At 49.2% G+C, this 15,094-nt stretch overlaps 3 protein-coding genes across 3 annotated transcripts; 1 reads left to right on the top strand and 2 right to left on the bottom strand.

Annotated features, from left to right (window-relative positions):
* Positions 1-1,486: 1,486 nt before the first annotated feature.
* On the bottom strand, positions 1,487-4,766 carry LOC117846574 (pectinesterase-like). The gene is made up of 2 exons (XM_034727796.2): positions 3,865-4,766; positions 1,487-3,777 (listed from the first exon to the last, which is right to left on the bottom strand). Exons 1-2 carry the CDS (start codon positions 4,292-4,294, stop codon positions 3,074-3,076), a joined length of 1,134 nt encoding a protein of 377 aa, XP_034583687.1. The 5' UTR covers positions 4,295-4,766; the 3' UTR covers positions 1,487-3,073.
* Positions 4,767-4,904: 138 nt separating this feature from the next.
* On the bottom strand, positions 4,905-7,481 carry LOC117846576 (protein Iojap, chloroplastic). The gene is made up of 5 exons (XM_034727797.2): positions 7,191-7,481; positions 6,966-7,092; positions 6,158-6,296; positions 5,935-6,023; positions 4,905-5,351 (listed from the first exon to the last, which is right to left on the bottom strand). Exons 1-5 carry the CDS (start codon positions 7,380-7,382, stop codon positions 5,239-5,241), a joined length of 660 nt encoding a protein of 219 aa, XP_034583688.1. The 5' UTR covers positions 7,383-7,481; the 3' UTR covers positions 4,905-5,238.
* Positions 7,482-8,419: 938 nt separating this feature from the next.
* LOC117845589 (uncharacterized) lies at positions 8,420-9,758 on the top strand. Its single transcript, XM_034726653.2, has one exon. It carries the CDS (start codon positions 8,808-8,810, stop codon positions 9,705-9,707), a length of 900 nt encoding a protein of 299 aa, XP_034582544.1. The 5' UTR covers positions 8,420-8,807; the 3' UTR covers positions 9,708-9,758.
* The last annotated feature ends 5,336 nt before the right edge of the window (positions 9,759-15,094 follow it).

The raw sequence follows: 15,094 nt of genomic DNA, 5'->3' as shown, positions 1-15,094 counted from the left end.
GACTGGACGAAGATGGAGAGCACCTTTTATTCAAATGGAAAGTGGTGAGAGCAGCATGGAGGGCTTCTTTGGAGGACGAGCAGTGCACCCAATGTAACCCAACCACTTAGCAAATTTAGAAAGTAGAAGAGAATCAACCGGAGATATAGATTATTCAGCGCACACAAATATTTAGGTTGCATTACATTCCCAACTTTATGGAGGCGACAAGATCCAGTGCAATGCCTCCGTAGAGATGCACGTCTGTGGCCCATGCCACCACCTTCTTCACTACCGGCGACGCGAGCGCCGCGTCGCCGATACTCGCGAAACCATCTACGCACACCGTGGTGCAAGACTGCACCGAACTGACGTACAGACTTCCCTGCCGGCCGCCGTCTCGAGCCGCCGTAGCCTGGCCAGCGAGTCGCCCTCTCTACCGAGGGAGTCGTCGGCGAACGTCGCGCAATCCCCCAGCGCCATGTCCGCGACTCTCCCGGCGCCGGTGCCCCTGGGCTGGAGCTGGAGGCAGCGGAGCTCGTCGTAGAAGCCGCGGAGACGCGCGAACGCGATGACGGCGGCGGCGCGAGCGACCTTGACGCGGTTGCCGTGGAAGGAGCCCGCACCTGGCAGGAGGGCGGAGTCGTAGCAAACGGACGCCTCCGTCGTGTTGGCACAGGCTGCACAACACGCCTGGAGGAACCTGCTGTCCGCCGGCGCCGGCGTCGGGAGCGGCGGCGGATCTTTGACCGTTGCGCGTGCGGATACGGCGAAGGCGAGGAAAATAGCGAGGAGGAGGCCGAGGGGCGGGAATGAGTAAAGGGCCATTGGCATCTACAGCCCGGGCGCGTTCTGCAGTCACTTTGGTCAATTCAGTGGCGAAAAATACTTTGTGAACATAGGGCCATAGGAGTACCGGAGGGCGGAGAATGAGACACGTCACCTCCGGTGTCGATCCGGTGGCTGAGAGTGTGCCGCGTCATAGGGTGGGCAGCTGGCCCTATGCTCATAAAATCCACTTCCTTCAGGAACATCCGTTTCCTTGATTTTCGCGTGGTGTGAAGAAATGGCATTGCGGTGCAGTCATGTTCTCCTCCTATGAAGAAATGACAGTTTTCGTCCAAGTGAATACTTGAAAATAAAAGGGCCAAGACCATCATTGGCCCAGCTTTATACGAAAGCAGAATGGTTTTGCTGGGGTTACCAGCTTACAGCGTTCTGGGTACATGAAAGACAGAAAGCATAAAACATGTGCACGTTTGTTCAACAGGAGTTTTTTGCCTCGCTCTGTAAGCACCCTCTAAGAAAACCTGCTAAACAACTAGTGAAGCAAAAGATAGCGCCTCCCATTCCTTCATAGGAGGCCCTTTTTCAGGAACACTAGACTGGACGGTGATGATGCTCTCCCCAAGTCACTCCATGGTGTTTGAATGAGACAAGAAATGGTGATCGTGAGATCGCCATGGCTTCTTCCACATTAGCGAACGTAGACACTAGAATAGAATCCTCGGAGATAGGTTATTCAGGAGATACTTTCACAACTTTATGGAAGCGACAAGGTCCAGTGCAATATCCCCGTAGAGGCGCACGTCTGCGGCCCAGGCCACCACCTTCTTGCCTACCGGCGACGCGAGCACCGCGTCCCCGATGCTCGCCAAATCATCGACGCACGACGTGGCGCAGGGCCCTATCCCACCGACGTATAATCTAGCGTTGTACAGATCCCACTCCGCCTGCTCCCCTCTTCTCCGGCCGGCGGCCGTCTCGAGACGCCGGAGCTCGGCCAGCGAGTCTCCCTCCCTGCCGAGGGACACCTCGGCGGACGTCGCGCAGAACCGCAGCGCCATGTCCACGACTCTCCCGGCGCCGGCGCGCGGCTGGAGGCGGCGCAGCTCGTCGTGGAAGCCGCGGAGCCGCGAGAACGCGAGGACCGCGGCGGCGCGGGCGACGCGGACACGGTTGCCGTGGAAGGTCCCGCGAACGGGATGAGGGAGTCGTAGCAGGCGGACGCGTTCGTCGTGTTGGCACAGCAAGCCCGGAGGAACCTGCTGTCCGCCGGCGCCGGCGGATTACCGTCGGCCGTTGCGCGTGTGGATACGGCGAAGGCGAGGAAGATAGTGAGGAGGAAGACAAGGGGCGGGAATGGGCAAAGAGCCATTGGCATCCACACCCCGGGCGCGTCCTGCAGTCAGTTTGGTCAATTCAGTGGCGGGCTGATGGGAATGGGATGGTACTTGTAAGCAGAGAAAATCCGTTCCCTTGATTTCCGCGTGGTGTGATGGCATGCAGGTAATGATGAGCTAATGCATCTACCTATAACGGACAAGCTAATTATTTATAATTTGAGTGTGTTGGCACTCATTTTGCCATTTTGGGCTCAACTAATTTGTGCCACAATTGACGCTAAGGCTCTGAATTGTCTTTCCTAAAATATGGCGAGGCTTCAACAAGGTGCAAGCGAAATTGCCAGGTGTGGGTAAATTACCATTAGCATCTCTGACCACTGCCCTCTAGCTGTGGCAGAAGTGCACCATGTTCAGATTTGAGGCAGTTTGAATGAAATTGCAGAGATGCACAAGGTTCAGATACGAGGTACATCGGCCTATATTGAGGAAATGCACCAGGTTATGATTTGAGGCAGACTGGCCGGAATTGCAGAGATGCAAAAGGTTCAGATTTGAGGCAGATTGGCCTATATTGCAGAAATGAAACAGACTCAGATGTGAGGCAAATCGGCCAAAATTGCAGAAACGCACAAGGTTCAGAAACTTCAGATGTTTGTTTCCGTCTCCTGTTTTGCCCTTTGGATCAGCAATTGAACCGAACAAATTGAGTACATGGCAGTTTGCCCTCAATTAATAAAATTGCCTGATGAAACTAGTAGATGAACATCAACTTATTATCTTATATACTATCAGAACAGCAACACAAACTTTGGGGAACACAAAGTAAATTCCTTGGGGAAAGCTAAACACAATTTTGGAGTATATAAAAGCTAAACACAACTTACTTTGGAGTATATACAACTAAGCACAACTTTGGAGTATAAACAGGTGTGACTGATAAACTGATACGCATACGCGCCTAATCGCGGTCAGAGCCCCGGCTTGTACTCCACCCCAGTACTCGGCAGCCAATCGTTCCCCTTGATGAACCTCTCCACGGTGAAGGAGCATGCCTCGGACGCGTCAAGGTTGGAGTGGACGCCGCGCCAGTTCACCCGGCCACCCACCGCGGCACCAGGTCCCTCGTTCCCGTACTCGCCGTAGTAGAGCGTGTCAGGGGGGACTTGGCGCTCCCACGGCAGCCACCCCCTGGGGTCCACGACGTCGGAGACGGTGCACTGCATGAACACCACGCGCGAGAACGGCTTCCACGGCCGGCCGAGGTACGTCTGCACCACGGCTCCCCTGGCGGCGAGATCCTCGTCGGCCGCCACGGTGCAGGACTGGAAGCAGAAGCCGCCGTCGCTGTCGGCACGGTCCCGCCCCTGCGCGGTGATCGTGTTCTCCTGCCCCTGCATCGGCAGGCGCGCGCGGATGTCGCAGCTCTGGAACACGGCCGCGGCGTCGCCGAAGACGAAGTCGACGGTGCCGGAGATCGTGCACTCCCGGTAGAGCTGCTTCGAGGACGGACTCGCGCACCACAGCGTGTCCTGGTAGCCGCGCAACGCGCAGCGGTACAGCACGGATTGATCCGACTGCGACAGGAGCGCCACCGCCTGCCCATTCTCTTTCCTCGGGCCGGCCGTGTTCTCGATGCAGAGGTCACGGGCGATGAAGCCGTTCCCTTGAACGCCTGCGTGCAGGGAAATCGAAGTTTGCAATAAACATTTTAGCGTTTGATCAGGCACAACTTTCCTTGATCAGAACGAACCATACGCACTCAGAACCGCAGTGCCTGGTGTGTCGTAGCCGTCTGCGCAGCATCGGCTGCCCGAGATCACCGTGGCGTCCATGCCGTCGCCGACGAGGACGACGTTGCGCTTCTCCTGGCCCACGACGACGAACTCCTTGTACACGCCCCGCTTGATGTGGATCACGTGCCTCTTGTCGCTGTTCGCCGGCGCGGCGGCGATGGCAGCGGCCACGGTGGTGTACTGGTGTGGTTGCCGCTGCCATCCGCGCGCGGCCACCACCACGTCGGCGGTCTGGTTCGCCACCGCAGCTTCTGAACCCGGCCGGCCGGCTTTACGCTCCTTGGGGGCTTGTGATGCTACGCTACACAGGCTGAGGCTGCAGATTGCACAGCTGAGGATTGCTTCAGGTTTTCTCTGAACTGGATTGGATGATCTGCAAACGCATCGTATGGCCATGTATATATAGGATCACGGCGACACGGCTCGAAAGCGCTCACGGCAACATAGAGCTGGCCGGAACTTGTACAGGTGCAGTTGTGTAGACCGACTCAACCGGCCAGAAAAAAATCGAGTTGGCGCGTTTTCCTTGCATAGTTGCCGACCCGTTGCTAAAACAGCCACCTCCTTCCTTTCGTAGCTGCCGGCCATTTCTACTAGAGCAACCTTTTTCCAAACGCTGATAGCTTCAAGTTACAGTATTTTCTAAATGTTGATTGTCTAGCCGACTCAATCACTCAACCGGCCAAATCTCTATGTTTCAAGTTACATTGTAGTTTTAGCAACGCGGCAACAGGCTCAAGTCTATAGGAACTTAGGTGAAACAGGGGAAATGGCGCTGGAAATGAGATACCGCGTCAAGACATGTAGTCATGTGGTCTAAGCTCTGATGCTCGTCTGAATTTTGTTATAGGTGGAAAAAAAACCCTCTGTTTTCTTGTGCACAGAACTTTACATGTGGATTTCAGTTATAGGTGAAAAATATTCAAAGCCTCCATATAACAGGAAGCTAATATTCCTACATGCTTGACATAAGAACACCGTGATCCTAGGCTAAGCCAAAATAAAGTTGACAAGAACAGTATCATATAAATTCATAATCTGATAGTCTCCTAGATCCTATTCCTCTTGCCAACATGATTGATAGTTCAGAGAAATGACACCGTTTGCATCAAGGTGCCACTTTTACACTTCTAAGGAGCAGTGGGCAGGAAACATTTGCGAGTTGAGTTTTGCGACTAGTGAGTGATCTATCTCTTGGAAGCTCTCCACATCTGATCGATGAGATGGCCATGTCAAGATTATCGGCAATACACTGTTTTCTTCCTCCAGAAAAAAAAAAACTCATTTCTCAGTGGAGTAAGCAATCGGCTTGATTGAGTCTCCGATTGCAGGATCACCAATCACTGCCATTGGGTGTCGAATGGGAGTTCAATGGGTGTAGCGTTACCATAGAACTCTTCCAAATTATAGAATGCTCGCTGCTGAGGAAGAAATATATGAACAACAACATCCCCTGTAGGAGTGCGAAATATCATCAAATAGGCCCCATGGGGGGAAAAACTGCATAACAGCATCAGGCATTCAAAAGAAGAACATCCTTTCTCTGACACAATGGGGTGCATATAACCATTGGTCAATCATTTCTGACCTAAGAACATTTTAGAAATAGGCTTTCTTAGGAACCAAAAGATAGAAGTAATAGTTGTGCTGCGTCAAATTTACAACTGAATTGTGAAACTAACCTTAGCCTATGAGTAAGAGTAAGATACTATTTCTTTCTCTTTTTTTCCCATTTGGCAGACAGAAACATGACATGAGCATGTTTTCTTAAATTGGAGCCAATTATGACAACATGATATACCCATTGCTAAACCACTGTCTAAAAACTAACAAAAACATGTCATGGGCTTGAGTGATAAAATAGGAGCTGTTTTCCAATTCCAAAAACGCAGGGAGCTACTCTGTATCCAATTCATAATGCAGTTAAGATCTTTTTTTTTCTTTCAAAACAAATAATTAGATCATGTGGTACCAGTTGGCAATATGAAATGAGCAAAGCTAATATAGAATAAACATATCAGGAAACAGAGACTTACCAAAGTCTAGTAAAGTCCAAGAATTTGGTTTTGTATCACCAGATGCAACTTTGCTAAACTGCTTCTCGCCAATATCTCTCATCTTGGAACTACAATGTACAAGCACAATTCCATGTCAACCGAAGTTGTGAGTAATGCATTTTCAAGTTCTTATTCAGTAAAAGTTGAATGAGCAAGTTGTTAAATACTCTTGACGTTCAGCAAGAGAAAACTTGATTGATACCTGATAGCATCAATCTGAGCGTTTGAGAAGGCAGTGAGAATGATGAAGAACCTAGTCCAGTAAACAAGCCGCTTCACACAAAGCACACGAATATCAGCAGCCTTTATCTCGCTTGCAGCTTTAGCCAGGGAGACAGCAACTGAAAATAAAGTAAAACAATGATCAGGTTTAACCTTTATAACAAAAAAAATGAACAATAGTATAAAGAATCTGCAACCATGCAATTCGTGGTTACACTAGGCAGGGTCACAATCTAACAGGGTGCATGCTTTAGGATCGAATTTCCTATCTTTTACGTGTACGGCTTGGTTCAATAACCGGGTGTGTACTTTAGCATCAAAATATTTCTTCCGGTTCTGGCCACTGCGCGAACAATACTACTTTCGTGTCATGCGGTGCCTGAAGGCAACGGTGAATCATAAATCCCTGGCGTGTCTGGATGAATAGGCGGGAGGGTTCCAATTCGAAATGCAATCGTGTGGGTCTGTGGGACCAAGGGGCCAGATGTAAGTGAAAATATATGCGTTGTGCGTGAGGCCTACTTGGCAGGATCTTGCTTAAACTGGTAAGAGCCGTTGACTCGTTGAGGCACGGCGTCAACGAAATGAAAGCGCAGACACATTCTCCCCCCAAATCGTCTCCTTCCAATCCCTTGTGCTTTTTCTAACCTCAATCCTATGCAATTAACCAACAATCCTCCTCCTCCTTCGATCTGCTAACTCGAAGGAGATAGGCACACAACACACAGTCTGGCGATAACGCAGATAAGCATCTGGAGAGGAGAAAGGGAGAGCGGCGAGGCACGTACAGGACAAGCACTCGGCGTCGTCGTCGGCCTCGGCAGCCGGGGAAGCTCCCGAGCTGTACACCACCTCGCCGTGCTGTTTGAGCAAATCCTCGAGCAACTTGTCCGCATCGTCCCCTCTCCCGAAGTTCTGCTCGATGAACACAGAAACCAGAGGAATCAGAACCACCGGTACAAGAGCAACTGCAGATAGCACAAGAACCGGAGCTATCTCCCCCCGGTACCCACCACATTAGACGAGGAAGAAGACTGCGAACGAGCTCGGCAAAGGACCGCGGGCGGCGGGAGGTCGCTCCTCAGGAGCAGCTGAGGGCTGCTCCGGTGGCCGGCGGCGGAAGCGCGCCGCGCCCGTGGGTTCAGCGGGACGGCGGCCGGGGGTGCGCAGGCGAGGCCGTGGCTCGAGATGGCGGCGCCTCCCATGCTAGCTGGCGCTGCGAAATCCTCCGCGGGAGGAGGGGGAGGAGCCGAGGAGAAGTTTGAGCCCGTCGAGCGAACGGGATAAGCAGAGGCAGAAGAGCAGGACGCGGCACACTAGAGGGGAAGGGGATAGGCCAGTTTTCCTGATCCCAGATATTTTTTTTAACCTTTTTCCGTTTCTTCTTTTAACTGTCAACTGTAAGTTGTGACTTGGACCTTTGAGATTTGTGCAACGGCTTCCGGTGCGTGCAGCGTGTCGGTAGACTATCCGTACGAGTGCTGTCAAGTCTTTGCGCTAGTGTTTTGGAATTGTTTCTTCTTTTGCGAAACAGCAAGCATTTTGATACCGAATGAGAGAGTTTTGCAACTAACTTGTTCCCAAATTTTGGATAAAATGCACCAAACAGTCACTCGCTCTTTTAACTCCCTTTCTTTTCTTGGAGCTTAAAACGCTTTTTTTTATACGTGGCGGCAGTTCACCGTTTGCAGCCTGAGCAAATTGAGCAAAATGTAGTTTACGTATAAAAAAAACCGACTGCTCTCTTTTCTTTTCCTCGCTAAAAAAGACAACACAATACTACATATTTTTGTCATTTTGTGGCTGCCATGTTGCAACTATTTCCTGGGGATGCCGCGATCTAGTAGTGGTACCTGGTAGAGTTTCCGTGTCAAATCTGAGCTCACGAGAGTCGGTCGAGAGTAGGGAAATATATGATTTGGAACATGTCAGGCTTTCTCGTCGTATCTGAAAACGCGTGCGCGGCCACGTTCTGTGAGTACTGAAGTCCTGATCCATGCCAACGACAAAAGTCTTGCGCCGCCGCGATGAGATGCACGAATGCACGATGATCATTACCATTACAAGTTTGTAACCACTGCCAGCAGAAGTTTGTACCTAAAAGCGACAGGGAAAAGCTTGACACCGACGTTTGTGTTTGTTCGGGGTGCCAAGCGATGCGCCCCACCCGCATTTGAGCGGCAAGCGATGCAAACCATTGTGCAAGTTCCTGTTTGACACCATGCAGGGCAGGACAGTTCCATGCTGCAAGCGAGCCAGTTCCTGTTATGGGCATTGCGTCCGCCCGCACTGGCTTGTCTGAGGTAAAAGCATACGACGTTGGCCAGCGCTTGCCATAAATCGAGGCCACATCACATCACTAGTACTTGTCAGATGCAAAATGGGGATTCTGAATTCCGAACCGTGCGCGAAAGATTTTGGCTCTTTCAGGCTTGAAGAAGAGTGGAACAGTATCTGCTGAACCCATTGTGGATAATCCTCCGCGTCAGTCAGCATCACCTGTTGTTTGTCCCGCGGCCGAGGAAGGCCCAAAAGCCATCCAAAGCCCAACTCGTTATGGAGGCTGGAGACCCTTTTCCGGCGGGGAGTTTGTTATCGCAGCAATCCGCAGCTGCGGCGAAGTCGCTCTAATGGCGCAGCCACCGCCCGAGACCCTGCCGCTCGCCGGCCGCCGGGTGGCGTTCACGACGCCGCAGACGGGCGGCGCCTCATACGGCGGCCGCCTGGGCGCGCTCCTGCGGCAGCGCGGCGCGCGCCCGGTCCCCGTGCCCACCATCGCCGTCCAGCCGCACGACCCCGACCGCCTCCGCCCCTTCCTCCTGCCGGGCGCCCTGGACCCCTTCGCCGCGCTCGCGTTCACCTCCCGCTCCGGCATCTCCGCCTTCGCCCGCGCCCTCCCGCCCTCCTCCTCCCACCACCGCCCGCTCTCCGACGCCTCCGCGCTCCCCTTCACCGTCGCGGCGCTGGGCAGCGACGCGGACCTCCTCGACCGCGCCTTCCTCTCGCGCCTCTGCGGCGACGCCGGGACGAGGGTGGCCGTCCTCGTCCCCGCCGTGCCCACCCCGGCCGGCCTCGTGGAGGCGCTGGGCCCCGGGTCCGGCCGCCGCGTGCTCTGCCCGGTCCCGGACGTCGTCGGCCTGCGCGAGCCCCCCGTCGTGCCGGACTTCCTCGCGGGGCTCGAGGCGGCCGGTTGGGTTGCCGTGCGCGCGCCGGCGTACACCACGTCCTGGGCCGGCCCGGGCTGCGCGGAGGCGCTGGTGGGTGCGGACGCCGCCGCGCCCGACGCCGTCGTGTTCACGAGCACGGCCGAGGTGGAGGGGCTGCTCAAGGGGCTGGACGCCGCGGGGTGGACCTGGGCGCGGCTGAGGGCGCGCTGGCCCGGCATGGTCGTGGCCGCGCACGGGCCGGTAACCGCCGCTGGCGCCAGGAGTCTCGGCGTCGAGGTGGACGTAGTGAGCGCCAGGTTCAGCAGTTTCCATGGTGTTGTTGATGCTCTTGCCACAATGTTTTCTCCCAAAAAGACAGTGTAATTGGATTTACTATTGCATCGACGGGAATTCCGGAAGCAACCACATTTCGTCCGACTGATGTATCATGAATCTATTATCTTTCGCGGATCTAAAAATTCCCACGTTAATCAGAAAAAGAGAAGAATATGCACCCTGGATTTTATGAAGATATTAAAATCTATTTTAATATAAAGGTTCCATACAAAATTCAATTACTAAATAACTGAATTTGGAATTAAACAATACAGCAATAGGACTTTTGACTCCTATTGCCATGCCTGTTAGTTTTTTTAATCCTATTGGGATAAATATAAGGTTCATCGCTATCACGTAGCGCATAACCGTGGTATAACCTTCGGCCTCCAGCTTGTGCTTATGGTTTGTCATTTGGTTGTAGAGGGAGGATGTGCGCTAGTGATAGGGATGAGTTTAAGGACTGTTGTATAACAAAAGCATGGGAGATAGCTAAAATGATGGGACGGTAATACGGAAGGTAACTCCCTTTCCTGTGGTAGTCTTGGGTCTTGGCTGACTGTAAATGTCAAACAATATCGTTTGACAGAGCACTACCAGGCCAACGCAGTATTATGTGATCCTGTTGTAATAGCTAATGAATCAAGTGAAACAATCTGTTGGGTAGATAAAAGATAGGTTATAGCAGCATTATCACCCCTTTTTATTGGGATTGTGTGCCATATTTTTTAAAGTTTTTTGGCAATGTAATATCGCGTTCTGTGAAGCAGTGGTGCCATATAATGCTATAAGCGTTGGATGTTGTCACTGCTATTGTTTGTTTTCTTGAGGCAAGATGCAATTTTGTCTTATTTTGAGCGGGCACGCTCGCTGCTTGATGTTGTGATGTTACCTTCCTGAGCAACTGGCAGCTATTGCCATGTCCTTAGTTTTTTAGTTCTACTGGGATAACTAGGAAGGTTCACTATCACGTATCCAGTGTATCAGTTAAAGCAAATTCTAATATATAGAGGAAAGGAAATCTAAACTAAAAAATCTAAATAGATACGACGACGCGGAAGAAGATCTTCATCGGCTCATCAGCTCAGCCGAGGAATCATAAGAAAATCAATGTTTCAACTAGAAAAAACATGTTTCGGTCCCCATAAATTCTCTTCGATGAGGCCAAGATAAAATAAGAGATTGAATTTTATCTAAAGGTGCTACTAAGACACAATTGGTGTGGTATTGCTCTGGTAAAGATTCAACCGCCTTGGATAGGCAAATTGTTTTCAGAATCAACGCTCTCGCCACGGGGATTAAGCCCCTCACCACGAGCACAACAGGAGCAGTGTTATATGGTTTCATATACACGAACTCGATAGCATTGGTGGATGGTTTCGTCCATAAGGTCTACAGTAACGACGGATTGTTTCATGCAAGAGCTCGACGATGGTCGCAAGATAATCTAATTTGTCTCGGCTTATATATTTATTAAGATAGTGGATGAAAGTTAATTCTATATTTATTCACTCTCATTGGTTGGCAGTTGCTTGCTTTGCTCGCAGTACGTGGGGGTAGGTATATAGGGAAAACGATTCCGGATTCCGACCAGCTTTGACTATCAAGGAGAGAGTAAAGGGATGTTTAAGGGGAAAAAGAATATACACCGTTAGAATTTATTATGATCTAATGGTCTAGACTAATTCGATCAAAAAGTTCATATCAATGTGATTAATAATTATGTAATTTTGGAATATAAGATAAGAAAATTTTCAAAATTTATTGTATGGGATGGAAATAAAACATGTTTGAATCTTCCATGAACTCCATGTCGATAAGATGCAGTATGGGATGAAAAAAGTGTTTGGAAATTGGTCCTTTCTCAATTAAAGCATGTAACTTTTATGATGTGACCAAAACTTATCCAATTTAAGTCAATGTAATTTTTGCGACCAGACTAAACTTAGCATTCCGATTGACTTCAATTGGTGTCTCAAGGCCACGAGATAAAACAGTAGTGAGATGGAAGAGCATAGATATACAAGTCGTGCGCCATAAAGGGCAAAATGCATAAATCGGACACCTGGCAACGGAAGTGCGGATGCAGGCAGGAGCAGCTTGCATCACAAACAAATGCAAAACCATTAATTTGTGCGAGACTGTAGGTTATAGTGAAAAAATATGTGAAGGATCATGATGACAAAATCACCATGAAAGAGGACCATGCTGGCACCAGCGATGGTGAGGCAACCATCATAGCCATTTTGACATGTGAGAAGGAGAATACTTGTGACAAATCAGACTTGCTTCACTAAGTGGTTGCATGATGATAAGGCCACGGTACTAGCCTCACGCATTTCCATCCACTACTCAGACTGGCCTATCACCGTTAGCCCTAAACCTAACATCATCGCCTAGCTTGTGTTGGATTTAGATTGGTGGTGATAGTGTTCCCATCACCACCGAACCTTGAACCGATGGTGAAGCCTATTAAAAATAAAAAAGGCACCGCCAAAGCCCTCCCGGCTACCACGCTGCTGAAGCTAGCCACCTACTATAGTAGCTTGAGGGGGAGGGGAGGAAGCATTGTACCGTGGGGGAGACGAACTTCACGACATCTCTGTTGCATCCCGCGCCTATGCCTGCCATCGTGGCCTACGTGCGTCATTGCCGATGCATCCCATGCCCACACCCACCGCCACCATCACCACCACCCATGCCCACTGTCACTTCCCGCTCCTTGTGTGCTACCACTGCTCCTCAATCCTAGTGAGGGGCAAGCGGAGGGGGGGAGGGGAGGGGTGAGAAAGAGGTGGGGAGGGAGATGCAGGCGGAGGGGATCGGAGGTCGAGAGGGAGAGGTGCGCAAGCGGAGATAGAATGGAGGAGGGGGAGGCCGGCGGAGAGAAGAGGACGGATGTGGATAAGATATAGAAGGGCTATGGTTCATGGACGGGTTATACCACGAACTGAGAGTGAAAATCGATTCCAATTTTCACTGTGGGTTCGTGGATGGAACTGGCGGTGATGTACATTTTCACCACTGGTTTCAACCTTCACTATGCCTAGCTACTCACAAACCGGCGGTGAAAACGTATCACCACCAGTTTGGTTCAAATCGCCAGTGATGACCTGTTCTATAGTAGTGATCAACGACCATCATCATTAAAGCCAGCTCCATTGACACACGTCCACATTGAGAGAAAGGATCATCTTTACTAGTACAACAACCACCTTATGACAGGTTAAATTTTTTCATGTGCCATGAGAGAGCAGAAGAGGACGAACAATGTATGCAATAGTAAACTGTTGTTTGTCACAGACCTTTTTCAGCCACTGATGATTAGGGCCAGGCTAACACCCATAATTAGACTAATGAGAAAGAAAATATACAACCAACATGTCTGTCCTCGACCCAAAACTCAACGATTCACCATAGTTATTGCCTGCGATTGGGGCGACAGGGCGCTAGCAGGAGGCAGAGAGGGTGTCAATTTGATAGAATAGTTGTTGCATCCAGTAGAATAGTGGACGATCTGGTGGAACAACTTGAGGGTCGTAACACTAACCACGAGGTGGGAATTCCAAAATAGTCGTATTAAATAGTGAAGAAAATCGATATTTGGCGTGCGCACCATAGCATGCTGCATGTAATGTCTAACAAGAGGGAATAACAGTCACAATCAAGGATGTGTCTTTGGTGACCACAACATAGCGAACAACGCTCCTTCAGGCACAAGCAAGAGAGAGAGGCGATGAGCACAACGATTAAGGACATAACTTGGTAGCCACAACAATGTATTTACTGACCTAAGGGCAAAGTTTATAATAGGAAAAAAGGTGCAACAACCATAAGACAAAATGGGATCATGCATGCATGGGGCTGTAGCAACCGGTGATTGGAGAACAAAGAAAAGAAAGGATATTTGGATATAATAACAACTAAAAAGGTCAAACTCAAAATTAAATTCTAATTATTACTCCCGTAGTATACATTGAACCTTCTACTAAAATATAAGGATTTTTTTTAATCATAGCAAAAACTTACAAACAAAAAAATACATTACAAATAAAAAATTTAAAAAAATTATATTCATGTGAGTGTATAAATTATTATGTTGCTTAAGTAAATCAAAAAATATGTTTATATCTAAGGTATTACCTTTTCTCTTTAAGTCATATTAAAAAAGATATGCCACAAAATATGACAATAAAATATATGATAATATATTGGTCTATTATCATGGCACGACTAAATGCAATTACTTATGCCTATTTATTTTGAAATAAAGCATCCAGATATTAGCATAAAAAACTAGGTATCCGTGCTATTTGGGCGTGCCATCTACAGAGTAGCTGAAAGGATCACCTACTGGCTCTAGCTATGCGTCTCGATCATGCCATGCTGCGTGCACGATCACATGGTGAAGCTGCTCGCCGCAGGAACGGGCTCGATGGCTCGTGTTGATGGGCATGTGTTGGGCAGGGAGAGAAAACGCCGAACAGCATTGCTTGTTGTCTCTGATACGGATCCAAGTTGAGCTGACCGGATGCCAATGAAAACCACTTCCGTGCAGCTGCTGCTCGGCATGTTCCGGCTTCAACATGTTACAGCCGGTCAGAGGGCATGGATCATCTGCAGTAATTCTTGCCAAATAACTGAAGCAAGTGTAACATTTACTGAACTTTAATGTCTTCTATTCTCAATAATTTATCTGAGAATTAAGATTTTATCTGATGGCGATTGGGTATTGAGCAACGAGGGCCTTTCTTCTTCGTGTCTGGTGTAGCGGTTCATACACATGTAGTTGTTGCATTCTGTCGGTCAATTTGTTTACCTTCAATTTCTATTTTCCCACCATGTCATCAAAATACAAATACTTGGACAATGAGATTGGTTCCCAGATCATCAAGTTGAGAATAATCAATTACTAGTCGCTACTGGAATCCACTGTAGATATGTTTCATGTTGTTCACCGTTGTCTGGACACCTTGCACATACCTGAGGAGCATAATTTTTTTCTCTTTTCGGTCTCCTTTTGAACTTATGTATTTCCGTTGCTTTTACAATGATTCCATGTGAAGACTTTGCTGTAAAAAAGATAATGTGACATCTGAGTTAAGGAAATACTACATTTGTGCATTTTATTTATAGCCCTAGCCCACTGCACTTTTTATCTCCTCACTTTGTTTTTTGACAGTCACAAGATGATGGAATGTGCAAAGAAAATTGGCATAAAAGCCTGCAAACTCATTGCACATCTCCTCTTTATTTTGCACCAACTTGCCACCTAGAATGTGATACCTCCTGAATCGATTGTAAATCTACCCTCAACCAACCCAGCTTGTATCTGTTTATCATGATCACCAAAACTGGGTTGATATGATGCACAATTCTTGCTCTTCCTTCTCTCTAGAATATTCCTTTCGGTGCATAAAAGAGAAAGAGGATTT

Source organism: Setaria viridis, chromosome 2 (assembly GCF_005286985.2).
Source record: "Setaria viridis chromosome 2, Setaria_viridis_v4.0, whole genome shotgun sequence".
Classification (NCBI taxonomy): Eukaryota; Viridiplantae; Streptophyta; class Magnoliopsida; order Poales; family Poaceae; genus Setaria; species Setaria viridis.
This window is presented reverse-complemented; position numbering and strand designations above follow the sequence as displayed.